General features: G+C 62.9%; 1 protein-coding gene across 3 annotated transcripts in view; it reads right to left on the bottom strand.

Moving 5' to 3' along the window:
* Positions 1-6,865: 6,865 nt before the first annotated feature.
* The window catches only part of ADAM33 (ADAM metallopeptidase domain 33), a 42,270-nt gene continuing 23,920 nt past the window's right edge, over positions 6,866-25,215 (bottom strand). The window contains exons 8-24 of one of the 3 annotated variants that reach the window (XM_059845591.1): positions 25,095-25,166; positions 24,334-24,500; positions 24,146-24,230; positions 23,325-23,467; positions 20,473-20,650; positions 19,542-19,631; positions 17,985-18,180; positions 17,392-17,500; positions 16,666-16,870; positions 14,560-14,637; positions 13,220-13,328; positions 12,767-12,914; positions 11,729-11,822; positions 9,261-9,515; positions 8,625-8,788; positions 8,357-8,374; positions 6,866-7,972 (exon numbers count right to left, since the gene is read on the bottom strand). In XM_059845591.1, the coding sequence (XP_059701574.1) occupies positions 7,921-7,972; positions 8,357-8,374; positions 8,625-8,788; positions 9,261-9,515; positions 11,729-11,822; positions 12,767-12,914; positions 13,220-13,328; positions 14,560-14,637; positions 16,666-16,870; positions 17,392-17,500; positions 17,985-18,180; positions 19,542-19,631; positions 20,473-20,650; positions 23,325-23,467; positions 24,146-24,230; positions 24,334-24,500; positions 25,095-25,166 (2,163 nt within the window). In that variant the 3' untranslated portion in view covers positions 6,866-7,920. The remainder of the gene's footprint in view (positions 7,973-8,356; positions 8,375-8,624; positions 8,789-9,260; positions 9,516-11,728; positions 11,823-12,766; positions 12,915-13,219; positions 13,329-14,559; positions 14,638-16,665; positions 16,871-17,391; positions 17,501-17,984; positions 18,181-19,541; positions 19,632-20,472; positions 20,651-23,324; positions 23,468-24,145; positions 24,231-24,333; positions 24,501-25,094; positions 25,167-25,215) is intronic. The other 2 variants (XM_059845592.1, XM_059845593.1) reach the window with 2 other exon arrangements.

Genomic DNA, 25,215 nt, shown 5'->3' with positions numbered 1-25,215 from the left:
AGGGACACCCCTGTGCTCCCCAGGGACACCCCTGTGCTCCCCAGGGACACCCCTGTGCTCCTCAGGGACACCCCTGTGCTCCTTATGGACACCTCTGTGCTCTCCAGGGACACCCCTGTGCTCCTCAGGGACACCCCTGTGCTCCCCAGGGACACCCCTGTGCTCCTTAGGGACACCTCTGTGCTCTCCAGGGACACCCCTGTGCCCCTCAGGGACACCCCTGTGCTCCCCTGGGACACCCCTGTGCTCCTCAGGGACACCTCTGTGCTCCCCAGGGACACCTCTGTGCTCTCCAGGGACACCCCTGTGCTCCTTATGGACACCCCTGTGCTCCCCAGGGACACCCCTGTGCTCTCCAGGGACACCCCTGTGCTCTCCAGGGACACCCCTGTGCTCCTTAGGGACACCTCTGTGCTCTCCAGGGACACCCCTGTGCTCTCCAGGGACACCCCTGTGCTCCTCAGGGACACCCCTGTGCTCCTTATGGACACCTCTGTGCTCTCCAGGGACACCCCTGTGCTCCTCAGGGACACCCCTGTGCTCCCCAGGGACACCCCTGTGCTCCCCATGGACACCCCTGTGCTCCCCAGGGACACCCCTGTGCTCCCCATGGACACCCCTGTGCTCCCCAGGGACACCTCTGTGCTCCCCATGGACACCCCTGCCTTCTCTCACCTGTGCTCTCCAAGCCACACTGGGCAGCAAAAGATGCTCCTTTCCATCAAGCAGCCTCACCCTCACCTCATCCTCATCGTCATCCTCACCCTCATCCTCATCCTCACTCTCACGCCCATCCCCACCCCCATCCCCACCCTCACCCTCCCAGCCCCAGCTCCTGCAGCTCCCACCTCGTGCTGATTTCTTCATTTCCCTGCCAGGCCTTTGAGCCCGAAGGGGACCTGGGCAGGGGGAGCTGTCCCTGCTGGGGAAGGGGACCTGGGCAGGGGGAGCTGTCCCTGCTGGGGAAGGGGAGCTGGCCAGGGGGAGCAGTCTCTGCTGGGGAAGGGGAGCTGGCCAGGGGGAGCTGTCCCTGCTGTGCCACTGCTGCCCAGGAATGTCCCTGAGCTCACCTGGTGCTGCCCAGGGATGTCCCCAAGCTCTCCTCATGGGACTGTCCCCGAGCTCACCTGGTGCTTCTGGCACAGAAATGTCCCTGAGCTTACCTGGTGCTGCCCAGGAATGTCCCCGAGCTCACCTGGTGCTTCTGGCACAGGAATGTCCCCAAGCTCACCTCACAGCTCTGGGACACGGGAGGTGCTCCTTGGCAGCCCTGGCAGTCAGGAGCTCAGGAAGGCTCTCCCTGCCCCAGGAGCTCAGGAAGGCTCTCCCATCCCAGAGCTCAGGAAGGCTCTCCCATCCCAGAGCTCAGGAAGGCTCTCCCATCCCAGAGCTCAGGAAGGCTCTCCCTGCCCCAGAGCTCAGGAAGGCTCTCCCTGCCCCAGGGCTCAGGAAGGCTCTCCCTTCCCAGAGCTCAGGAAGGCTCTCCCATCCCAGAGCTCAGGAAGGCTCTCCCATCCCAGAGCTCAGGAAGGCTCTCCCATCCCAGAGCTCAGGAAGGCTCTCCCTGCCCAGGGCTCAGGAAGGCTCTCCCATCCCAGAGCTCAGGAAGGCTCTCCCATCCCAGAGCTCAGGAAGGCTCTCCCATCCCAGAGCTCAGGAAGGCTCTCCCTGCCCAGGGCTCAGGAAGGCTCTCCATGCCCAGAGCTCAGGAAGGCTCTCCCATCCCAGGAGCTCAGGAAGGCTCTCCCTGCCCAGAGCTCAGGAAGGCTCTCCCTGCCCAGGGCTCAGGAAGGCTCTCCCTGCCCCAGGGCTCAGGAAGGCTCTCCCTGCCCCAGGAGCTCAGGAAGGCTCTCCCTGCCCAGAGCTCAGGAAGGCTCTCCCTGCCCCAGGGCTCAGGAAGGCTCTCCCTGCCCCAGGAGCTCAGGAAGGCTCTCCCTGCCCAGGGCTCAGGAAGGCTCTCCCTGCCCAGAGCTCAGGAAGGCTCTCCCTGCCCAGGGCTCAGGAAGGCTCTCCCTGCCCAGGAGCTCAGGAAGGCTCTCCCTGCCCCAGGAGCTCAGGAAGGCTCTCCCTGCCCCAGGGCTCAGGAAGGCTCTCCCTGCCCAGGGCTCAGGAAGGCTCTCCCTGCCCAGGGCTCAGGAAGGCTCTCCCTGCCCAGGGCTCAGGAAGGCTCTCCCATCCCAGGGCTCAGGAAGGCTCTCCCATCCCAGGGCTCAGGAAGGCTCTCCCATCCCAGAGCTCAGGAAGGCTCTCCCATCCCAGAGCTCAGGAAGGCTCTCCCTGCCCAGGGCTCAGGAAGGCTCTCCCTGCCCAGAGCTCAGGAAGGCTCTCCCTGCCCAGGGCTCAGGAAGGCTCTCCCTGCCCAGGAGCTCAGGAAGGCTCTCCCTGCCCCAGGAGCTCAGGAAGGCTCTCCCTGCCCCAGGGCTCAGGAAGGCTCTCCCTGCCCAGGGCTCAGGAAGGCTCTCCCTGCCCAGGGCTCAGGAAGGCTCTCCCTGCCCAGGGCTCAGGAAGGCTCTCCCATCCCAGGGCTCAGGAAGGCTCTCCCATCCCAGGGCTCAGGAAGGCTCTCCCATCCCAGAGCTCAGGAAGGCTCTCCCATCCCAGAGCTCAGGAAGGCTCTCCCTGCCCAGGGCTCAGGAAGGCTCTCCCTGCCCAGAGCTCAGGAAGGCTCTCCCTGCCCCAGGGCTCAGGAAGGCTCTCCCTGCCCCAGGAGCTCAGGAAGGCTCTCCCTGCCCAGGGCTCAGGAAGGCTCTCCCTGCCCAGGGCTCAGGAAGGCTCTCCCTGCCCAGGAGCTCAGGAAGGCTCTCCCTGCCCAGGAGCTCAGGAAGGCTCTCCATGCCCCAGGAGCTCAGGAAGGCTCTCCCTGCCCAGGGCTCAGGAAGGCTCTCCCATCCCAGGAGCTCAGGAAGGCTCTCCCTGCCCAGAGCTCAGGAAGGCTCTCCCTGCCCCAGGGCTCAGGAAGGCTCTCCCATCCCAGGAGCTCAGGAAGGCTCTCCCATCCCAGGGCTCAGGAAGGCTCTCCCTGCCCCAGGAGCTCAGGAAGGCTCTCCCATCCCCAGGAGCTCAGGAAGGCTCTCCCTTCCCAGAGCTCAGGAAGGCTCTCCCATCCCAGGGCTCAGGAAGGCTCTCCCATCCCAGGGCTCAGGAAGGCTCTCCCTGCCCCAGGAGCTCAGGAAGGCTCTCCCTGCCCAGGGCTCAGGAAGGCTCTCCCATCCCCAGGGCTCAGGAAGGCTCTCCCTGCCCAGGAGCTCAGGAAGGCTCTCCCTGCCCAGAGCTCAGGAAGGCTCTCCCTGCCCCAGAGCTCAGGAAGGCTCTCCCTTCTCAGCAGCCCTGGCAGTCAGGGGCTCAGCAGGGCCCGGGGCAGGTCAGGCTCAGCTCTTCCCAGCCCCCGGGGGTGTCACATGGGCTCTGTGACAGCACACAGGGATTGTTCTCCTGCTCTCCGTGCACACGGAGCAGCTGATGCAGAGAACTCAGTCCCAGCTGTGCTCTATAACCCCATTTTTGTGCTCTAAAACCCCATTTTTGTGCTCTGCAGCCCCATTTTTGTGCTCTGCAGCCCCATTTTTGTGCTCTAAAACCCCATTTTTGTGCTCTATAACCTCATTTTTGAGCTCTGTGATCCCATTTTTGTGCTCTGTGTTCCCATTTTTGACGGGCCCATGGGTGGCTCCGAGGAGGGAGGTGCCAGCCCTGGACGGCAGGGATGGCTGGACAGAGCAATCCCCTCCTGCCACAGACAAGCTCAGCAGAGAGAGCAGGGCTGCAGGATGATGAATGGCCCGAGTTCCTCGCTGCAGGAGCCTCTTCATTAACTGCTCCACTGCTTTCTCCCTCTCCTCTTTGATTTTTCCTTTGGCTCTGAGCGTGTCTGGCTGCCTGCAGCTCCGTGTGCCCAGGATGTGCTGCCTGCCTGAGGCTGGCTGCTCCTCTTCCAGGTGTCTGCCCCCCTCATCTCCTCCAGCCCAGGATGCTGCAGGAAGGGAGAAAAATTAAAGGGAGAGAAAGTTAAAAAGAAAAAAAAAAAAAAAATGGAAAAAGGGATGAGACAATAAAAGGAATTGTTCAAATACCATTTGGCAGCACGTTCAGGCACAGGGTGGGGCTGTAGGAGTGTCCTGTGCAGGGCAGCAGTTGGGCTGGATGGTCCTGGTGGGACATTTACAGTTTATATCACCTTGGGACATTTACAGTTTATGGTGGGACATTTACTGTTTATATCAGCAGTGTCACCTTGGGGGACAGGGCCTGCCTGGGCCAGGACACCCCAGCAGACTGGGCAAACTGGGGCACCTCCCAGCTGGGGCTCCAGGCAGCCGAGGAGGGAACTTCTTCTCCCCAGGTGGCTTCCCCAGAGTGCCCCAGGAGAGCCTCACCTGCTTCAGCCCCGGGAGCCACCAGGAGCCCCTGTCTGTCCCCTCCATCACCTGGCCCTGCTCCTGTCCCTCCTCACCCTGGGCACACCCCGAGGGGCCCGAGGCTGTCACAGCTCCCTGCTGGGGCCAGCACAGCTGGGACAGGACTGGAGACCCTGTTTGACATCTGAGAGGAGCCACGGCCTGGAAAAGGGGAGTCCAGGTGTGGAGAGGGGAACCAAGGCAGGGAGACAGAGACAACACCTGCCTGAGGTCGGGAGGTCCTGAACAGCTCCAGTGGTGGGTGACAGAGAGCCCTGAACGGCCAGGGAGGGGCAGGCACAGAATCCTGGAATGGGTTGGGTGGAAGGGACCCTAAATCCCACCCAGTGCCACCCATCCATGGCAGGGACACCTCCCACTGCCCCAGGTGGATCCAGCCTGGCCTTGGGCACTGCCAGGGATCCAGGGGCAGCCCCAGCTGCTCTGGGAATTCCAGCCCAGCCCCTGCCCACCCTCCCAGCCAGCAATCCCTTGCCAAGATCCCAGCCCAATCTCCCCTTTCCCAGTGGGAGCCATTCCCTGGCTCCTGTCCCTCTGTCCCTTGTCCCCAGTCCCTCTCCAGCTCTCCTGGAGCCCCTCCAGGCCCTGCCAGGGGCTCTAAGCTCTGCCTGGAGCCTTCCCTTCTCCAGGGGAGCATTCCCAGCCCTGCCAGCCCATCACATGTTCCACCTGATGAAAGGAGAGGTCCGCAGGGAGGAGCCGGGAGCTCCTCAGAGCGCTCCGCAGGTTCGTGCCCAGCTGATGATCGTCATGGATTTGGAATGACGGGGCAGGGAGGAAGATGAAGGAGAAAAGCCGCGCTGGAGGACGAGGGCCCTGGCAACCGGAGGAGGCCGAGCAGACGGTCCGTGGCCATCCCCTGCCATCCGCTGCCATCTGCTGCCATCTGCTGCCGTCTAGTGCCACCGGGCACCCAAACCTCCCGGACCACAAACCCGAGCCACGTCCCACAGGGGGTGCGGCAGGATGGACACACCCAGCTGCACACCTGGGCACACCTGGGCACACCTGGGCACACCTGGGAGCATCGAGCTTCAGCCCTGAATGGATCCCACAGCCCTGCCTGAGATTGGGATGGGATGGGGTGGGATGGGATGGGATGGGATGGGATGGGATGGGATGGGATGGGATGGGATGGGATGGGATGGGATGGGGTGGGGTGGGTCCTAGGCCAGCCCCACTGGACAGCAGCCCTGAGGCACAAAGGGCTCTGCCAAGCCCTCCCCAGCCTGAAGAGCTCAGCCTGAGCCCCCAGACCCTGTGTGACAGTGTGACCCTGTGTGACAGTGTGACCCCGTGTGACAGTGTGACCCCCTGTGACAGTGTGACCCAGTGTGACCCCGTGTGACCCCGTGTGACAGTGAGACCCCGTGTGACACACCAGTGTGACAGTGTGACCCCATGTGACAATGTGACCCCGTGTGACCCCGTGTGACCCTGTGTGACAGTGTGACCCAGTGTGACAGTGTGACCCCCTGTGACAATGTGACCCCATGTGACAATGTGACCCCGTGTGACCCCCTCTGACAGTGTGACCCCGTGTGACCCCGTGTGACAGTGTGACCCCCTGTGACAATGTGACCCCCTGTGACAATGTGACCCCGTGTGACCCAGTGTGACCCCGTGTGACCCAGTCCTGCACCGCTGGGGGAGCGTGAGCAGCGTGGAGGGGGCACTGCCCAGGGCCAGAGGAAGGGCCTGTGATGTTCAGGAAGGTGCCACTGGTGGGCCAGAGTCCAAGCCCAGGGACACTGACCTCGAGATCACCCCCGACCAACCCCCTGCCCTCCAACATCAGTGACAGAGAGGTAAGTAAGAGATGTTGGGTCCTTGATCCCAGCTGCATATCCACGAACCACAAAAGATAAGGAGGTGCCAGGGATCACAGAGCCCTGTGAACACAGAACCATTTATCTTGGAAAATGCCCCCAAGGTCACCGAGCCCAGGCTGTGCCCGATCCCCCTTGGCCCAGCTCAGAGCTCTGAATGCCCCCTCCAGCCCTTCCTTGGGCACCTCCAGGGATGGGGGCTCCAAACCCCCCCGGGCAGCCCCTGCCAATGCCTGAGCAGCCCTTCCATGGAGAAATTCCTCCTGAGGATGCTCCAGGGAAGACCCAGGTGCAGACCAACCTCAAAGCACAGCCTGAGGGTAAGGAGAGCTTGGGCTAAGGCAGCCTCACCCACAGGCTGGGGACAATGGGGACAGTGGGGACACTGGGGACAATGGAAGCCCAGGGCAGCTGTCTGAGGGCTCTCCCTGAACCTACATCATGGCTGGACACATCCCAAAAGGACTTTTCCCAGGTCAGATGGGATCTGACAGGTCACAGCCAGCTGGATCCCGGGTTTACAGGACCCCTGGGATCTGCTAGCTCTGGCTGGACAGAGCCCTGGAGATGCCCTGGTGTCTGAAAGGGACAGGGAGCAAGAAAAGAGCCAGAGGAGGCAGGGACTTTTCAAAGTCTTTGTTGTCATCTCAGACCCTGATCGAGCCGCAGGTCAAGTCACAGGAAAGTGGCACCAACTGTGCAGGTCAACAGCACCTTGGGCAGAGGGGTGGGGAGCTTCCAAGAGCCCCTTTGTCAAACCTCACAACAGCCCTGGGAGGTAGCAAACAGCCCCAGGGGGACTGAGGCACAGAGAATCCAGCGGCGTGGCCAAGCAGGGCCGAGCCAATGGCCCAGGCAGGAGTTTCCTGCTCCTGGTCCTGCTCGTGGCTCCTTCCCTCGGAGGGTGAGCGGCTCCCGGCGCCTCTGCTGGGCCTGGCCCGGGAGCAGGGAACAGGCAGCCTTGGGGGGGCTCCCGAGCCCCTCAAGAGCACCCTGGGAAGCAGCTGCCACCGGCACTTGGGGCAGTCAGACCTTCCCAGACAGTTTCTCCTTCCAGGTGACCCCGGGATCGTCACCGCTTTCCCCTGTGCCAGGGGACAGGAGGTCAGGGGGAGCCTGAGAACTTGGATCCTTCAGGGAAATGTCCCAGCACTGCGTGGCCCAGCCCAAACTGGCCACCAGGTTTCTGTCACGGCAAACATCTCCCCGAGACGATGCCCAGCGTGGAGCTGCAGGCTGGGGGCTGGCAGGCCTGGAGGAGGAGGAGGAGGAGGAGGAGGTAGCTGCAAGGACATCACGCTGTCACCAGCATCTTCCGTCGGTGGGGATGGTCGCTGCCCCCAGCCACCCCATCCCAGCCCGTGTGCAATGTCCAGAGAAGTAGAGCTGGGAGGGAGATGGGCCAGGAAGCTGTGCCAAGAGCCGTGGTGGGATCTCTGTCATGGAAACCCCACCTCCAACCAGCCCTGGTCCAGCCGTGGGACCAACGTCCCCTCTCCACCCCAGCACTACAGTTTGTGTGCTGAATACAAATTCTGTCTTACAAAAATAGTCCTCTGGTATCAAAAGGGTTACTAAAACAAGAGGAACGGGAGAGCCCTGTGGCCACAGCAGTGCAAATCAGGAGAGCCAGCTCAGGAAGGGGGTCAGGGATTGTCCCAGGTGTCCTGGGACTGTCACTTCTTTGAGGAGAAGGAGGTGGATTGGACTTTGATGGCTGGGACTGGCCTGGAGCAAGAGGAAAGAGAGAGGAGACAACTGGTCTGAGTGCAGGCACCAGACACCCACCAGCCCCACCACCCCCTTCCCCAGCCCAGGAATCCTCCATGGACACGAGCCTGGCTGTCAGGGGTGGATCCCCTGAGGCTCCCCTGCCCCACCCCCAGAGCACTCAGCAGTGCAGGAGTGGCACTGCCAAGGACTGGGACTTTATCTCCCAACTCCGAACAAAACCCACGTGCTCACTCCCTGGGACACGGGTGCCCTGTCGGAGTGCCCGGAGGGACCATGTCCCACCCAGGAGCCCCTGGGAAGGCGATTGGTCCCCATTTCCCAGCCCTCTGCTGACCCAAAGCCACCCCAGCACAGGGCTCTGTCAATGTCCTGACTCACCTCTGAGGTGGCATCGGTCTGCAGGAGGGAAGAGGAGAGAGCATCACTGTCCATCCCTGCACTCCCCATCCCCAGGCCCACCCCAGGCCCGGGCACTCCCAGGGCTGGCACCTCCCTCCCTGGCACCTTCCACCACCACCCCGGTCACCCCCCACCCTTGGCCACTCCCTGGAGCAGCGGCTGCAGCCCTTTGGGGTGTCCCTCCCCCGGGACCCCCGTGCCCCCCGCAGAGCCCAGCTCTGGGGACCCCCAGCCCCTCCCCACTCACTTGGACGGCCTCGCGGCGGGGCTGGAGCCGCTCGTCCCCGGCACCCTGACGGGGGTGGGGGGGACCATGACCAGCAGGGTCTGTCCGTGGGCGGGGGGCAGCTCCTTGGCCAGGAGGGGACCCCCTGGCAGCGGCCGGCGCGGGGCTCGGTGCTTCGGGACCCCCTGGCAGCACAGACAGAGCCCTCAGAGAGCACCCAGGGAGCCCGGCAGGCCTCCCCCTGCAGAGCCAGACCCCTCAAGGCACACAACACCCAAAGCACCTCACCCCACCCTCAGGTGTGATGGGCCTCCTGACACGGAGCACAGGTGCAGCCCACAGGGGGCTGGGACAGCTCCCAGACAGAGCCAGGAGCTTCCCTGGGCCTGGAGGGACAGAGCTCACCTGTGGGGACACAGCACAGCTCACCTGGGGGTCCCTGAGCAGAGCTCACCTGGGGGTCCCTGAGCACAGCTCACCTGGGGGGACACTGAGCACAGCTCACCTGGGGGTCCCTGAGCACAGCTCACCTGTGGGGACACTGAGCAGAGCTCACCTGGGGGTCCCTGAGCACAGCTCACCTGTGGGGACACTGAGCAGAGCTCACCTGGGGGTCCCTGAGCACAGCTCCCCTGGGGGTCCCTGAGCACAGCTCACCTGTGGGCTCCTCACGGGGCTGCAGGGAAGAGGTTTCTTCGGAGGCGGGAGCTTGTCCTGGGAGGCGCCGGCCTTGGTGGGGCCCAGGGGGGATTTGGAGGCTGGGGGAGGGGGCCTGGCGGGTCTGGGGTCCCGGGGGCGGGGCGGGATGCCGCGGGGGGCCGGGCGGAGGGGGCGCACCACGCTGATGGGCTGGGAGCCGGGCTGGGAGCCGGGCTGGGAGCCGGGCGGGGCCAGGAGCGCGCTCCGAGGGCCCTGCCAGGAGAGAGGGAAAAGCACAAAGGAACACGGTGGGGGAGCATCCCTGGGGCACCTTCTCCAGGTGCTCCACAGCAGGTGTCCCCCGAGGCCTGGGCTGCAGGAGGAGCCCTGGGAGCCCCTCCTGGGACCAGCACTGTTAGCAGCCCAGCCAAACGCTGCGCGTGCTCATGGGGAGCCTGGCAGTGCTGGTGGGGGTTTGAGGGTCTGCAGAGGGACACCAGAGGGCATTTCCAGCCTTCCTGATGCCGTGGTTCTGGGTTTGCTCCTCACCAACCCCAGGGGATGAGAAAGGTGCTGGAGACCAGAGCAGCACACCAGATTTCCAGCACACCTGAGACACCCAAAAACCCTGAATTCTTCCTAAATTCAGCCCCGGTGCCCAAAAAGCACCAAGGCAGGCTCAAAGTTAAAAATTCACAGAAGTTTGGTACAGGATTAATAAAAGAACTTCTGGAACATGAGGGAATAGCCAAATGATGGAATAACCAAACCTGCAGGAGCCAAGAGCAATGACCAAGAAGGAAGAGCAGGACACCTTAAATCAAACTACAAAGCCAAAGAACAACTTCGTTTGAACTTTGGGCTCATTAACATCAGAAAATACCCCCAAGAGAGGCTGTGATCATCCCTCACTCCCATCTATCCCTTTCCCATATGGGAAATTTCCCAGAGGAAATCAGGGGATTTCCCAGTCATCACCAAGGGAGTTGGAGCTCAAAAACTCAGATTTAGGAGGGATGGGCACACCTGGCCATGGGCACACCTGGCCATGGGCACACCTGGCCATGGGCTCAGTGCAGACATGGGGCAGGACCAGCTCCTGGGAGCAGATGTGATATCCACAGGCTTCACAGCCCTGAGGGGAATGAAACCTGGCAGCTGAGTTATCCCTGAGCACAGTGAGTTATCCCTGACCCAGTGAGTTATCCCTGACCTTACTGAGTTATCACTGACCCCAGTGAGTTATCCCTGACCCCAGTGAGTTATCCCTGACCCAGTGAGTTATCCCTGACCCCAATGAGTTATCCCTGACCCCAATGAGTTATCCCTGACCCCAGTGAGTTATCCCTGACCCCAGTGAGTTATCCCTGACCCCAGTGAGTTATCCCTGACCTTACTGAGTTATCCCTGACCCCAGTGAGTTATCCCTGACCTTACTGAGTTATCCCTGACCACAGTGAGTTATCCCTGACCACAGTGAGTTATCCCTGACCCCAGTGAGTTATCCCTGACCTTACTGAGTTATCCCTGACCCAGTGAGTTATCCCTGACCCCAGTGAGTTATCCCTGACCACAGTGAGTTATCCCTGACCCCAGTGAGTTATCCCTGACCTTACTGAGTTATCCCTGACCTTACTGAGTTATCCCTGACCCCAATGAGTTATCCCTGACCCCAGGGAGTTATCACTGACCTTAGTGAGTTATCCCTGACCCTACTGAGTTATCCCTGACCTTACTGAGTTATCCCTGACCCAGTGAGTTATCCCTGACCTTACTGAGTTATCCCTGACCTTACTGAGTTATCCCTGACCCCAGTGAGTTATCCCTGACCCTACTGAGTTATCCCTGACCTTACTGAGTTATCCCTGACCCAGTGAGTTATCCCTGACCCTACTGAGTTATCACTGACCCCAGTGAGCTATCCCTGACCCCAGTGAGTTATCCCTGACCCCAGTGAGTTATCCCTGACCCCAGTGAGTTATCCCTGACCTTACTGAGTTATCCCTGACCCTACTGAGTTATCCCAGACCCCAGGGAGTTATCCCTGACCCAGTGAGTTATCCCTGACCCCAGTGAGTTATCCCTGACCCCAGTGAGTTATCCCTGACCCTACTGAGTTATCCCTAACCCCAGTGAATTATCCCTGACCCAGTGAGTTATCCCTGACCTTACTGAGTTATCCCTGACCCTACTGAGTTATCCCTGACCCAGTGAGTTATCCCTGACCCCAATGAGTTATCCCTGACCCCAATGAGTTATCCCTGACCCCAGTGAGTTATCCCTGACCTTACTGAGTTATCCCTGACCCTACTGAGTTATCCCTGACCTTACTGAGTTATCCCTGACCCTACTGAGTTATCCCTGACCCCAGTGAGTTATCCCTGACCCCAGTGAGTTATCACTGACCCCAGTGAGTTATCCCTGACCCTACTGAGTTATCCCTGACCCCAATGAGTTATCCCAGACCCCAGGGAGTTATCACTGACCTTAGTGGGGGGGCTGGAGGCTGAAATGTTCCTCAGGGTGAAAGCAGCTTTGGCATGGGCACTGCTTGACTTCGGACCCACGGACTTGTTCCTGCTGGGAATTAGGGACATGGCAAATAAAGCAACCAGGGGAGCACCAGCTGCCCCAAAAACGCTGCCCATTGGCCCCTGACTCAACTAACTCCTCATTAACAGCCAGCCCTCAGGGCTGGGGAACAGGGATGGTCAGTGTGCCATGGGCAGCAGGGATGGTCAGTGTGTGACAGGGGTAGTCAGTGTGTGACAGGGATGGTCAGAGTGTGACAGGGATGGTCAGTGTGTGACAGGGGTGGTCAGTGTGTGACAGGGAGGGTCAGTGTGTGACAGGGGTGGTCAGGGTGTGACAGGGGTGGTCAGTGTGTGACAGGGGTGGTCAGTGTGTGACAGGGAGGGTCAGTGTGTGACAGGGGTGGTCAGGGTGTGACAGGGGTGGTCAGTGTGTGACAGGGATGGTCAGTGTGTGACAGGAGTGGTCAGTGTGTGACAGGGGTGGTCAGTGTGTGTGACAGGGATGGTCAGTGTGTGACAGGGGTGGTCAGGGTGTGACAGGGGTGGTCAGTGTGTGACAGGGATGGTCAGTGTGTGACAGGAGTGGTCAGTGTGTGACAGGGGTGGTCAGTGTGTGACAGGGAGGGTCAGTGTGTGACAGGGATGGTCAGTGTTTGCAGCAGGGGTGGTCAGTGTGTGACAGGGATGGTCAGTGTGTGACAGGGAGCAGCGAGGGTCTGTGTGTGATGGGCAGGCTGCAAGGAATGAGAATTCTCCTCGGTTCCAGGCCACCTCCACCCCTCCCTGGGACAGTCCTGTGCAGAGGGCTGTTCCTGTCCCAGGCTCAGGAATTGCTGAGCCCTGCATTTCCCAGGACAGTCTGTCCAGGCCAGAGCAGGTCTCACACCGGAGCAGGGGCTGTGCACCCCCAGGTCCCCCAGCCCCTGCCAGGGTGAAACAAGGCCAGGCTGCCCTGGGTGCTCGGGAGGGAAGGGCAGGCTGCCCACCCACCTGCAGGCCCCGTGGGCCCTGTGCCTGTCCTGGATCCACCTGCCCAGCAGGGAGTTCTCCTGCCGGTACCAGTAGCAGATGCTCAGCGTCAGGGCGGGCAGCAGGAACAGGGAGATGACCACCAGGGCAATCAGGATGGACTCGTGGGCTGCCAGGGGAAGCACAGGGACCAGTGAGGGGCTGGGACAGCCACCAGCCCCTGGCCTGGCTCGGTGCACGTGGTGACCCCTCTGCCCACTGCTGGTCAGCTGAGCTGGGACATCCCTGCTGGTGCCACCCCAGGAAGGGAACGGCCCCTCGGTGGCCTCTGATGGCAACGGGTGCCACCAACCAGCCAGAGCTGGGCACGGACTGTGGGGCTGCCTGGCCAGGCCCCTCTGGGAGCACCCAGCCCTCCCTTGGCCCCGCTGCAGCCCAGGAGCACTCGGGGCACTGGGGACGAGTGTGACTCACCGTGGCTCTGCACGGGGCCACTGTCCACGCTGCCACCCAGCCCCGGCTTCTCGCAGAACGGGGGGGCCCAGCCGGGGTCACAGTGACAGTTCTTGTTGCTGTTGCACACCTGGGGACAGAGGAGAGGGCTGGCATGTGGGGCAGTGGTGGAATGAACAGATGGTGACACAAGTCTGGGCTGAAGAAGCTTCACCCCTGACAATGCTTCCCCTCGGACATCCCAGAATCCTGGAATGTTTGGGTGGAAGGACCTTAAAGCTCCTCCAGTGCCACCCCTGCCATGGCAGGGACACCTCCCACTGTCCCAGGTGCTCCCAGCCCCAATGTCCAGCCTGGCCTTGGGCACTGCCAGGGATCCAGGGGCAGCCCCAGCTGCTCTGGGCACCTGTGCCAGGGCCTGCCCACCCTGCCAGGGAACAATTCCTCATTGCCAAGATCCCATCTACATCTCTTCTTTCAGTTTGAAGCCATTCCCCCTGCTCCTGTCACTATCTGCCCATGGAAAAAGTCACCCTCCCTCTTCCTTATAACCCCTTTTAGTGCTGGAAGGTGCCAGACTGTCCCCCCAGAACCTTCTCCTCTCCAGGCTGGCCAAGTCCAGCTCTGAGAGCCTCAGCCATGCTGGGCAGAACAAAGGGGTAGGTGTGGATGTTTTACCTGTCCCAGAAGGGTCAGTCAGATGTTTTATCTGGCACATCCATAACCCAGCAGTGTCTGTTGCCTCATCTGACAAAGGCCTGACCCCACAGAGCTCAGGGCTCTGGAAGCTTTCAGCTTTGGAGAGCAGTGTCTCCTCCCCTCCTGGAGCCACTGCCCTGCCTTTCTGCTGTCCCACTTCTCCCTCCAGCTCTTGCTTTGCTCTCAGGGGCACCAGGCACCTGCTCTGAGCTCCAAACACTCTCCAGCTCACATCACACCCTGATCCAAGCTTTGCAGATGGTCCTTGCACCACAAACAATCCTCTTCCTCACAGCTGGACACGGGTGAGCAACAGTCCCAGCCCAGCCCAGCCCAACCTGGGACAGGTCTGGGAGGCAGAAATCCACTGGGTGCCAGGGCCCATCCCCGTGGCAGACCCTGGTGCCAGCCCCAGCCCTGCCCCTGGTGCCAGGGGCTCCCTGGAGGTGCCAGCAGTGCCCATCCCTGTGGCAGACCCTGGTGCCAGGGGCTCCCTGCAGTGCCAGCAGTGCCCATCCCCGTGGCAGACCCTGGTGCCAGCCCCAGCCCTGCCCCTGGTGCCAGGGGCTCCCTGGAGGTGCCAGCAGTGCCCATCCCCATGGCAGACCCTGGTGCCAGCCCCAGCCCTGCCCCTGGTGCCAGGGGCTCCCTGCAGAGCTCACCCCGTGGCCGTGGCAGCGGGACACACACTTCTCCAGCTCAAAGAGGGACGCGTTCTGGCACCGCCGGTCCTTGCACACCTGGGGGGACACGAGGGGCTGGGGTCACACAGGGCCCTGGCAGAGGGGACAGCCGGGGCTCTCCAAAGGATTGGACTGTTGGCAAACACGGGCTGGTGAAACCGCATGGCTCCAGCCAAGGGATTGCACTCCCAGCCCCTCGGCAGAGCCCAGCCCCCTCCACACACAGCCCACCTGCCAGCTCCTGCAGAAACCATCTCCCATTTGGCCCCAGAACCCAGGCACTGGCCAAAATAAACAATGCTGCATTTCAAAACTGGCCACATTTCCTCATGAAAATGTCACCGCTTTGGCCCTCCCAACGAAAATGTCACTGCTAAAATGCCAGACTGGGAAGGCTGTGTCTCCACAGCCAGCCCTCTCTGGAACACATCCCTCTGCCCGTCCTCCAGCAGCCTCTGCCCTCTCACAGCTCAACTGGGCCCCTCCACAGCCCTTGGAGAGGCAGGGGCTGCAGAGAGCAATGCCCAGGGAGCACTGGGTTTGTCACGCTGATTCCTGGCAGAGATTTCCTGTTTCCTCTGGGAAACAATCTCTTCATAGCAGGAAGCCTCATCCATGGAATCCTGGGCCAATTCCCGCTGGCTGCTCCACTCTGAACCGACTTGGTGAAGAAGCTTGGAGGGCACAGAGAATTTGGTGGCCTAAACATGACTGAGCACCTGGTGATGCCCACAAATGGCCCAGGTGAGAAGAATCTGGTGGCCCACCAACACCTGGTGGCAGCAGTTGAGGTGTCACAAAGACAATGCCTGCAGGTGTGGAAGGAACCACTCCAGAGCCTGGCTGGGACACAGGGGAGAGCCATGTGCAGCCTGGGGCTGGGTCAGAGCCCAGAGCAGGTGCCTGGAGCTGGGTCAGAGCCCAGAGCAGGTGCCTGGAGCTGGGTCAGAGCCCACAGAAGGTGCCTGGAGCTGGGTCAGAGCCCAGAGCAGGTGCCTGGAGCTGGGTCAGAGCTCAAAGAAGGTGCCTGGAGCTGGGTCAGAGCTCACAGAAGGGGCCTGGAGCTGGGTCAGAGCCCAGAGCAGGTGCCTGGAGCTGGGTCAGAGCCCAGAGCAGGTGCCTGGAGCTGGGTCAGAGCCCAGAGCAGGTGCCTGGAGCTGGGTCAGAGCCCAGAGCAGGTGCCTGGAGCTGGGTCAGAGCCCAGAGCAGGTGCCTGGGGCTGGGTCAGAGCCCAGAGCAGGCGCCTGGGGCTGGGTCAGAGCTCACAGAAGGTGCCTGGAGCTGGGTCAGAGCCCAGAGCAGGTGCCTGGGGCTGGGTCAGAGCCCAGAGCAGGTGCCTGGAGCTGGGTCAGGGCCCAGAGCAGGTGCCTGGGGCTGGGTCAGAGCCCAGAGCAGGTGCCTGGAGCTGGGTCAGAGCTCACAGAAGGTGCCTGGAGCTGGGTCAGAGCCCAGAGCAGGTGCCTGGAGCTGGGTCAGAGCCCAGAGCAGGTGCCTGGAGCTGGGTCAGAGCCCAGAGCAGGTGCCTGGAGCTGGGTCAGAGCCCAGAGCAGGTGTCTGGAGCTGGGTCAGAGCCCAGAGCAGGTGCCTGGAGCTGGGTCAGAGCCCAGAGCAGGTGCCTGGAGCTGGGTCAGAGCCCAGAGCAGGTGCCTGGGGCTGGGTCAGAGCCCAGAGCAGGTGCCTGGAGCTGGGTCAGAGCCCAGAGCAGGTGCCTGGAGCTGGGTCAGAGCCCAGAGCAGGTGCCTGGAGCTGGGTCAGAGCCCAGAGCAGGTGCCTGGGGCTGGGTCAGAGCCCAGAGCAGGTGCCTGGGGCTGGGTCAGAGCCCACAGAAGGTGCCTGGAGCTGGGTCAGAGCCCAGAGCAGGTGCCTGGAGCTGGGTCAGAGCTCACAGAAGGTGCCTGGAGCTGGGTCAGGGCCCAGAGAAGGTGCCTGGAGCTGGGTCAGAGCCCAGAGCAGGTGCCTGGGGCTGGGTCAGAGCCCACAGAAGGTGCCTGGGGCTGGGTCAGAGCCCAGAGCAGGTGCCTGGAGCTGGGTCAGGGCCCAGAGCAGGTGCCCCTCAGCAGGGCCCAGGGCAGGAGGGGCACTCACCATGCCATCCCCACACTTGGTGCCCGTCAGGACCAGCCCTGGGTCGGACAGGTCCTCCTGGTCGTCCTTGGCGCTGTAGACGAAGGTGCCCCGGCACTTGACCTCGCGGCCCTTGAGGCGGATGGTGGTGTCGATGGACACCGTGTTGGTGCCCTGGGGCTTCTTGGCAGAGCTCTGGCACTGGATCTTCCCACACATGGCATCCCTGCAGCGGGCACGGCCGGGGGGAGCTGGGACGGGGCAGTGGTGGCCCCCTCAGCCCCCCAGTCCCACACCTGGGGGTCATTCCCGTGGGTTTATGGCCACGCTGGAGAGGCGCCGTGGGATAAATCAGGGAAGCACAGAAATGATGCAGGGAAAGAGCCGGGGGAGGGGAGGCTCTGCCATCCCTGCAGTCACTGGGAACACCAGAGAGCACAACTCCCTAAATGTGGCACTGGCTTTGATTTCCCAGAGGCTGGGCTGGGAGCTGCTCGTGGTGGGGCAGCAGAACCACAGGATGGCTTAGGCTGGAAAGGACCTCGAGATCTCCCAGTGCCAGCTCCCAGCAGCGATGGGGACAGAGCCCAGGAGGGCCTGGGGGCTTCCTCGGGGACAAAACAGGGCTGCCCCGAGGGCTGCTGCCTGTGGCAGGGCTGAGGCAGGGCCCTCCCAGTGGCAGGGGTGGCAGGGACAGCTGTGGGCATGGCAGGGACACGGGGCAGGCGGTGCCAGCTCTGTGCCCACCTCTTGTCACACTTGACGTAGCGGCCCTGGCTGTCCTTGCCGCAGTTGCCGTAGGTGTTCCCGGCCATGTTCACGTCCTGGAAGCAGGCGTCAGGGGCTGGCCACGCTCCTGCACACGGGGAGGAGAGCTCTGGGAACACGGCACAGGCAGGGACCCGCAGCAGGAGCAGCACGGGGTGCTCAGGGAGAACACACCAGGGAAAGCTCGCCCAGGAGCTGCTGCTGCGGGGGCCAGGCCAGGGACAGGAGGGATGAACTTCCCCTTTTCCTGGAGTCTTTGGAGGATTTTGGTCACAGAATGGTTTGGGTTGGAAGAGACCTTAAACCCACCCAGTTCCACCCTGTGCCATGGCAGGGACACCTCCCACTGTCCCAGGCTGTTCCCAGCCCCAGTGTCCAGCCTGGCCTGGGACACTGCCAGGGATGCAGGGCCAACCTCAGCTGCTCTGCCTGCCCCCCACCCTGTTCCTGAGGATTTGGGGCTCAGAACTGTCCCCTGGCTGTTGGTCTGGCTGTGCCCGTGCCAGGCTCTCCATGCAGCACCCGCAGCCCCCCGGGGACCCCCGGGCTGCTGCAGTGAGGGGAGGACTGACCTGGCCCCCAGAGCTGCACGCACTGCTGCTGGTGGGTCATGCACATGCCGGTGCTGCAGTAGGCCTGGCCCTGGGCACACGAGGAGCCGTCCAGCAGGTACACGTTGGGCGGGCAGTACGGGGACGCTCCCGTGCAGAACTCGGGCAGGTCACAGGAGCCCGCCGCCTCCCGGCACGGCGTGCCAGCCACCTTCAGCTGTGGGGACAGGGGACACACTGGGCACAGGCGGGACTGGCATGGGGACAGACTGGGGACAGGCAGGACTGGCACGGGGACACACCGGGGACAGGCAGGACTGGCACATGGACACACTGGGGACAGGCGGGACTGGCACGGGGACAGACTGGGGACAGGCGGGACTGGCACGGGGACACACTGGGGACAGGCGGGACTGGCATGGGGACACACTGGGGACAGGTGGGACTGGCACAGGGACACACTGGGGACAGGCGGGACTGGCACGGGCACAGACTGAGGACAGGCAGGACTGGCACTGGGACACACTGGGGACAGGCGGGATTGGCACAGGGACACACTGGGGACAGGCGGGACTGGCACGGGGACACACTGGGGACAGGCAGGACTGGCATGGGGACAGACTGGGGACAGGCGGGATTGGCACAGGGACACACTGGGGACAGGCGGGACTGGCACGGGGACACACTGGGGACAGGCGGGACTGGCATGGGGACAGACTGGGGACAGGCGGGACTGGCACTGGGACACACTGGGGACAAGTGGCACTGACACGGGGACACACTGGGGACAGGCGGGACTGGCATGGGGACACACTGGGGACAGGTGGGACTGGCACGGGGACACACTGGGGACAGGCGGGACTGGCGCGGGGACAGACTTGGGACAGGCAGGACTGGCACGGGGACACACTGGGGACAGGCAGGACTGGCACATGGACACACTGGGGAGAGGCGGGACTGGCACGGGGACACACTGGGGACAGGCGGGACTGGCACGGGCACAGACTGAAGACAGGCAGGACTGGCATGGGGACACACTGGGGACAGGCAGGACTGGCATGGGGACACACTGGGGACAAGTGGCTCTGACACAGGGACATACTGGGGACAGGCGGGACTGGCACGGGGACACACTGGGGACAGGCGGGACTGGCATGAGGACAGACTGGGGACAGGCAGCACTGACATGGGGACAGACTGGGGACAGGTGGGATTGGCACAGGGACAGACTGGGGACAGGCGGGACTGACACGGGGACACACTGGGGACAGGTGGCACTGACATGAGGACAGACTGGGGACAGGTGGCACTGACATGGGGACAGACTGGGGACAGGCGGGATTGGCACAGGGACACACTGGGGACAGGTGGCACTGACATGAGAACAGACTGGGGACAGGCAGCACTGACATGGGGACAGACTGGGGACAGGTGGGACTGGCACAGGGACAGACTGGGAGCGTGCCCAGGGACAAACAGCACAGGAGTCCCAGGGAACAGCAGGGCCGGGTCTGCACCTCATCCCATGGCTCGGGGGGGGCAGGGGGCGGGCAGGGGGTGGGCAGGGTGGGGTCCCACCTTGCAGCTGTGGCAGCAGTCGCCGTGGGCACACTGGGCCCCCTCCTTGAGCGTGCAGTTGTGAGCGTTGCAGCAGGGGTTGGTGCATTCCTGTGGAGAGCACAGCTCCGTGGGCCGGGGTCCCAGCCCCTTCCCCAGCCCCTTCCCCACCCACCCCAGCAGCGCCCTTCTCATCCTGCAAGGGGGAAACTGAGGCACAGAGGGCAGGGGGAAGAACTGGGCGCCCAAGGGGAAAGTCAGGACTGGGATAGATGGATTCAGGAAGGTGGGACTGGGAAAAGCCCTTGGGATGGAGACCCTGTGGTGACAGCAAGCCCTTCCCTTGGAAACGCCCTGTGCAGGAATTCCCTCAGCTGAGGAGGACCCCGCTGTCCCTCCACATCCCAGGAGGGTCACTCTGTCCCCCCAGGTCCCAGGAGGACCCCCTGTCCCTCCATGTCCCAGGAGGACCCCCCTGTCCCTCCATGTCCTAGGAGGACCCCCTGTCCCTCCCCCATGTCCCAGGAGGACCCCCTGTCCCTTCCCCATGTCCCAGGAGGACCCCCAGTCCCTCCCCCCTGTCCCAGGAGGACCCCCCTGTCCCTCCATGTCCCAGGAGGACCCCCTGTCCCTCCCCCAGGTCCCAGGAGGACCCCCTGTCCCTCCCCCAGGTCCCAGAAGGACCCCTTGTCCCTCCCCCAGGTCCCAGGAGGACCCCCTGTCCCTCCTCCAGGTCCCAGGAGGACCCCCTGTCCCTCCATGTCCCAGGAGGACCCCCTGTCCCCCCCGCTCCCAGGAGGACCCCCTGTCCCCCCCGCTCCCAGGAGGAACCCCGTACCTCCATGTCCCAAGAGGAACCCCTGTCCCTCCATGTCCCAGGAGGACCCCCCTGTCCCTCCATGTCCCAGGAGGACCCCCTGTCCCCCCCCAGGTCCCAGGAGGACCCCCGTACCTCCACCTCCCCGCAGTCACAGTCCTCTCCCTCCTCCCGGAAGCCGTTGCCACATTTCCGTGCCACCACCAGGTCCTTGGTGTCGGGCAGGTTGAAGAGGCACATGCCCCCTCCCTTCTGGAAGTAGCTCTCCAGCTGCCTCCTGCTGCAGGAGCTGAACACGCGAGGGAAGGGGTGCCTGGGGGGGCACGGCGGGGAACAGTGAGAACTGGGAGGTCAGGCCATGGGCAAACTGGCACAGACTGGCACAGACCCCCCCCAGAGCAGATTCCCCGTGGTTCAGTGAGCCAGGGGCGTCTCCCACGCAGCTGGCACGGCCAGACCAACAGCCAGGGGACAGCTCTGAACCCAAAGGCTCAGGAAGGGGAGGGGGCAGGCAGAGCCTCTGTCCATCAGCCCTGGGACATCACCCCCTGCACCCCCAGGTGAGAGCCCCAGCCCGAGATGCCAGCTCAGCACGGCTGCAGGTGTCACCTCTGCCCTGGGACACCACAGACCCCCGAGCCACCCACAGGGCAGGTCCCCACACCTGCAGGGCCCTCAGCAAACCCCTTCCTGTCCTCACTGAACCACAGCAAATACCACCTGGGCCCCTGAAATACCCACAGCTGAGACGGGTGAACATCACTTAAAGAATTATGGAAAAAGACCAAAAAGGACCCAAATAAAATAGTCAGAGCCTACAATGTGTAAGGAACTGAGGAACAGGAGAAATACTCATTTTCTACAGAACCTCTGAGCAAGATTCTTCTCTAATTTCACCGTTTGTGGGGTTTATGAAGAAGAAGGAAGCATTTCCTTCTTCTTAGAAACAGTTTCATTTCCCCTTAAAGCTGAAAAATATTTTTATATCAGGACACCTCCTTCTCAAGATGACTCAGAGGATGTGTTTTAAAAGTGTTTTGAAATCTCTTGAGCTGGAGGGAGACCTGTAAGAGCCTGCAGGTTATGAAGGCTGAGCAAGCCAATGTACCCTACAAGTATTTATATATCTTCATGTACATGGCTGTGCAAACAGGCTGAACTCAGCCAGAACTGTGCTCTTCCCCACCACAATCCACCCAGGCAGAGCTTAAATCCTGTGGGATCAACACCGGGACCTGGCAGCCCTGAAAGCACAAGTGGGGTCCCACTGTTCCTCCCTAATTGGAAGAGCAGGTGGGCTCAAAAACAGGGCAGGAACAGCTGCTTTTCCTCAGGGCAGGCACCTCTGGGATGAGATATCCTCAGGAGGGGGAAACCCGGAGGGAGAAGGACTGGAAAGGAAACTCTGACCAACCACACGGATTATGAAACCCACCCAGTGCCACCCATCCCTGGCAGGGACAGCTCCCACTGTCCCAGGTGCTCCCAATGTCCCACCTGGCCTTGGGCACTGCCAGGGATCCAGGGGCAGCCACAGCAAATCTGGGAATTCCAGCCCAGCCCCTGCCCACCCTCCCAGCCAGCAATTCCTTGCCAAGATCCCAGCCCAAGCTCCCCTTTCCCAGTGGGAGCCATTCCCTGGCTCCTGTCCCTCTGTCCCTTGTCCCCAGTCCCTCTCCAGCTCTCCTGGAGCCCCTCCAGGCCCTGCCAGGGGCTCTGAGCTCTGCCTGGAGCCTTCCCTTCTCCAGGGGAACATTCCCAGCTCTCCCAGTCTGGCTCCAGAGCAGAGGTGACAGCATTCCCTGCCCACACACAGCACCACAGCCTGCTGGGGCCCGGGGGACACGTCCAGGGCTCTGGGGACAGGTTCAGGGCCCTGGGGACACATTCAGGGCCCTGAGGACACATCCAGGGCTCTGGGGACACATTCAGGGCCCTGGGGACACATCCAGGGCTCTGGGGACACATCCAGGGCCCTGGGGACACATTCAGGGCCCTGAGGACACGTCCAGGACCCTGAGGACACGTCCAGGGCCCTGGGGACACATCCAGGGCTCTGGGGACACATCCAGGGCTCTGGGGACACGTCCAGGGCCCTGAGGACACATCCAGGGCCCCGGGGACACGTCCAGGGCCCTGAGGACACATCCAGGGCTCTGGGGACACGTCCAGGGCCCTGAGGACACATCCAGGGCTCTGGGGACACGTCCAGGGCTCTGGGGACACATCCAGGGCTCCGGGGACACATCCAGGGTTCTGGGGACACGTCCAGGGCTCTGGGGACACGTCCAGGACCCTGGGGACACATTCAGGGCCCTGAGGACACATCCAGGCTCTGGGGACACATTCAGGGTTCTGGGGACCCATCCAGGGCTCTGGGGACACATTCAGGGCCCTGAGGACACATCCAGGACCCTGGGGACACATCCAGGGCCCTGGGGACACGTCCAGGACCCTGAGGACACATCCAGGGCCCTGGGGACACGTCCAGGGCCCTGAGGACACATCCAGGGCTCTGAGGACACATCCAGGGCTCTGGGGACACATCCAGGGCCCTGAGGACACATCCAGGACCCTGGGGACACATCCAGGGCTCTGGGGACACATCCAGGGCTCTGGGGACACGTCCAGGGCTCTGGGGACAGGTCCAGGGCTCTGGGGACACATTCAGGGCCCTGGGGACACATTCAGGGCCCTGGGGACACGTCCAGAGCTCTGGGGACACGTCCAGGGCCCTGGGGACACGTCCAGGGCTCTGGGGACACATTCAGGGCCCTGGGGACACATTCAGGGCCCTGAGGACACATCCAGAGCTCTGGGGACAGGTCCAGGGCTCTGGGGACACGTCCAGGGCCCTGGGGACACGTCCAGGGCTCTGGGGACACGTCCAAGGCCCTGGGGACACGTCCAGGGCCCTGGGGACACATCCAGGGCTCTGGGGACACATCCAGGGCCCTGGGGACACGTCCAGGGCCCTGAGCACTCACCCCGTGGCCGCTGCCATGACGCAGCCGCCCTGCTCGGGGGTGGCCTCCAGGCAGCAGCCCGGCGTGTCGTGCACCATGCCGAAGTTGTGGCCGATCTCGTGGGCCATGGTGGCGGCGGCTCCGATGGGCTGCTCCGCGTGGTCCTGCCCGGGGAGGGGACGTGTCACCGCAGCCAGCGGCGAGGGACAGGGCTCGCCCCCAGCAGGGAGTGGGGCTGGGCACGGGAGGGAGCACACAGCCCCGGGGAGCAGCTGGGAGCCGTAGGAGGAGGGCTTGGAGGAAGGTTTGTGGCAGAAGTGGGGTTCGGTCTCCTGATACTCCCCTGTGGGACTGCTGGGAAGCTCTTGGCTCTTGGCTGGAACCAACTGCTTAAAGCCCGGGGTGCATCTCAAAACCTGGGTGCCCCCGCCACCCTGCCCGGGGATCACAGGTCACCAAGGCCACCGTGACCACCCCATCATGCCCAGGGCCACCACCAGCAGGAGGAGAAGTTATCTGGGCAGAGATGGTCCCAGAAATCCAGAGAGCAGAAGCAGGGACAGGCAGGGGCTCTCCAGCACGAGGGACAGGAGCAGCACAGGAGATCCCAGCGCTGCTGCCAGCTGGGAGCTGGGGGTGGGAGACCCTGAGCAGCCCCCCTCTCACCCCCTGTGCACCTGGCCAGCACCTGAGGGGGGCAGGAGCTACAACATCACCCCTCACCTTCAGGCTGCACCCCAGGCCCAACTCAGGGGGTGCCACCCAGCCTCAGGGGCTGCTCCTCCAACCCCAGGGAGAACTGCCCGGGCCGGGGTGGCACAGGGACCCCCAGCCCCCCTTACCACGCTGACCCCTCCGGAGTTGTCGGCGCTGCACATCCCCTCCAGCGGGGCCATCCCGATGGTGGTGCCCCCGAAGGTCTTCCCTCTGCCCGGGCAGGAGAACGGGGGCCAGCTCAGCCCTGGGGGGGTCGGGAGTGCCCAGCCCCAGCCGGGACCCCCCGCCCGGCGCCCCCAGCCCAGGGACCCACGTCAGCAGCTGGGCGTTGTCGTGCTTCTTGCGCGCCCTCAGCGACTTCTTCCACTGCAGGAAGGCCCAGAGCGTGGCGTTGGCGTCGCTGCTCACCGCGCACTGGTCCCGCTCCGTCCACACCTCCAGCCCAATCAGGGCCACCTTGATGTTCAGCAGCCTGTAAAACTGCGGGAGGGCACAGCTGGAGGCCTGGGGACTGGAATTCCCTGCCACCCTCCCTCCCTGCTGTGGGTTACCTCTGGCAGGTCCTCGTGTTTCCCTGCGGCTGTGCCACCCCAGAGCACACCTGTCCCAAACCCACCTGCAAGCACGGGCTCCACAGGCACAGGTATGGGCACAGGAGCCAGTCAGGGTGGCACGATGACATTCAGTGACAACACCTCAGTGTGTCCCTTCTTTGCCAAAAATTATCCCAGGCAGGTGCCAGAGAACGTTCCCTGCTGAGCTCAGCCCACGGGTGAGAAAGCCCTTCCCACCACGTGCTCAGGGAGCTCCTGAACTCCTTCATGGGTGGCCAAGCCCTGGCACAGCTGCCCACGAGAGGGGTGGAGTCCCCATCCCTGAAGGGATTTACAGTCAGGTGCATGTGGCACTCGGGGACACGGTCAGTGGTGGCCTTGGCAGTGCGGGGGAACGACTGGACTCAAAGGACTCAAAGGCCCTTTCTGACCTTAACAATTCCATAATTCTAGGATTCCTTGCCCTGGTGACACAGGGACAGTCCCTGAGGGCCACACAAGGGTCTGGCAGGTCCCTCACCTTGTCCACATAGTTTGCAATCTCCACGATGCGCTGCTTGGTGTGGCCCAGGTTGAGGTTCTGGTTCCTGAACTGGAGAGAGATGAGGATGGGGAAGGGTCACGGGGTCAATCCAGGGTGG

The sequence above is a fragment of the Haemorhous mexicanus genome, chromosome 4, assembly GCF_027477595.1.
Source record: "Haemorhous mexicanus isolate bHaeMex1 chromosome 4, bHaeMex1.pri, whole genome shotgun sequence".
Lineage (NCBI taxonomy): Eukaryota > Metazoa > Chordata > Aves > Passeriformes > Fringillidae > Haemorhous > Haemorhous mexicanus.
The sequence above is the reverse complement of the archived record's forward strand: the minus strand, read 5'-3'. Positions and strand labels throughout refer to the sequence as shown.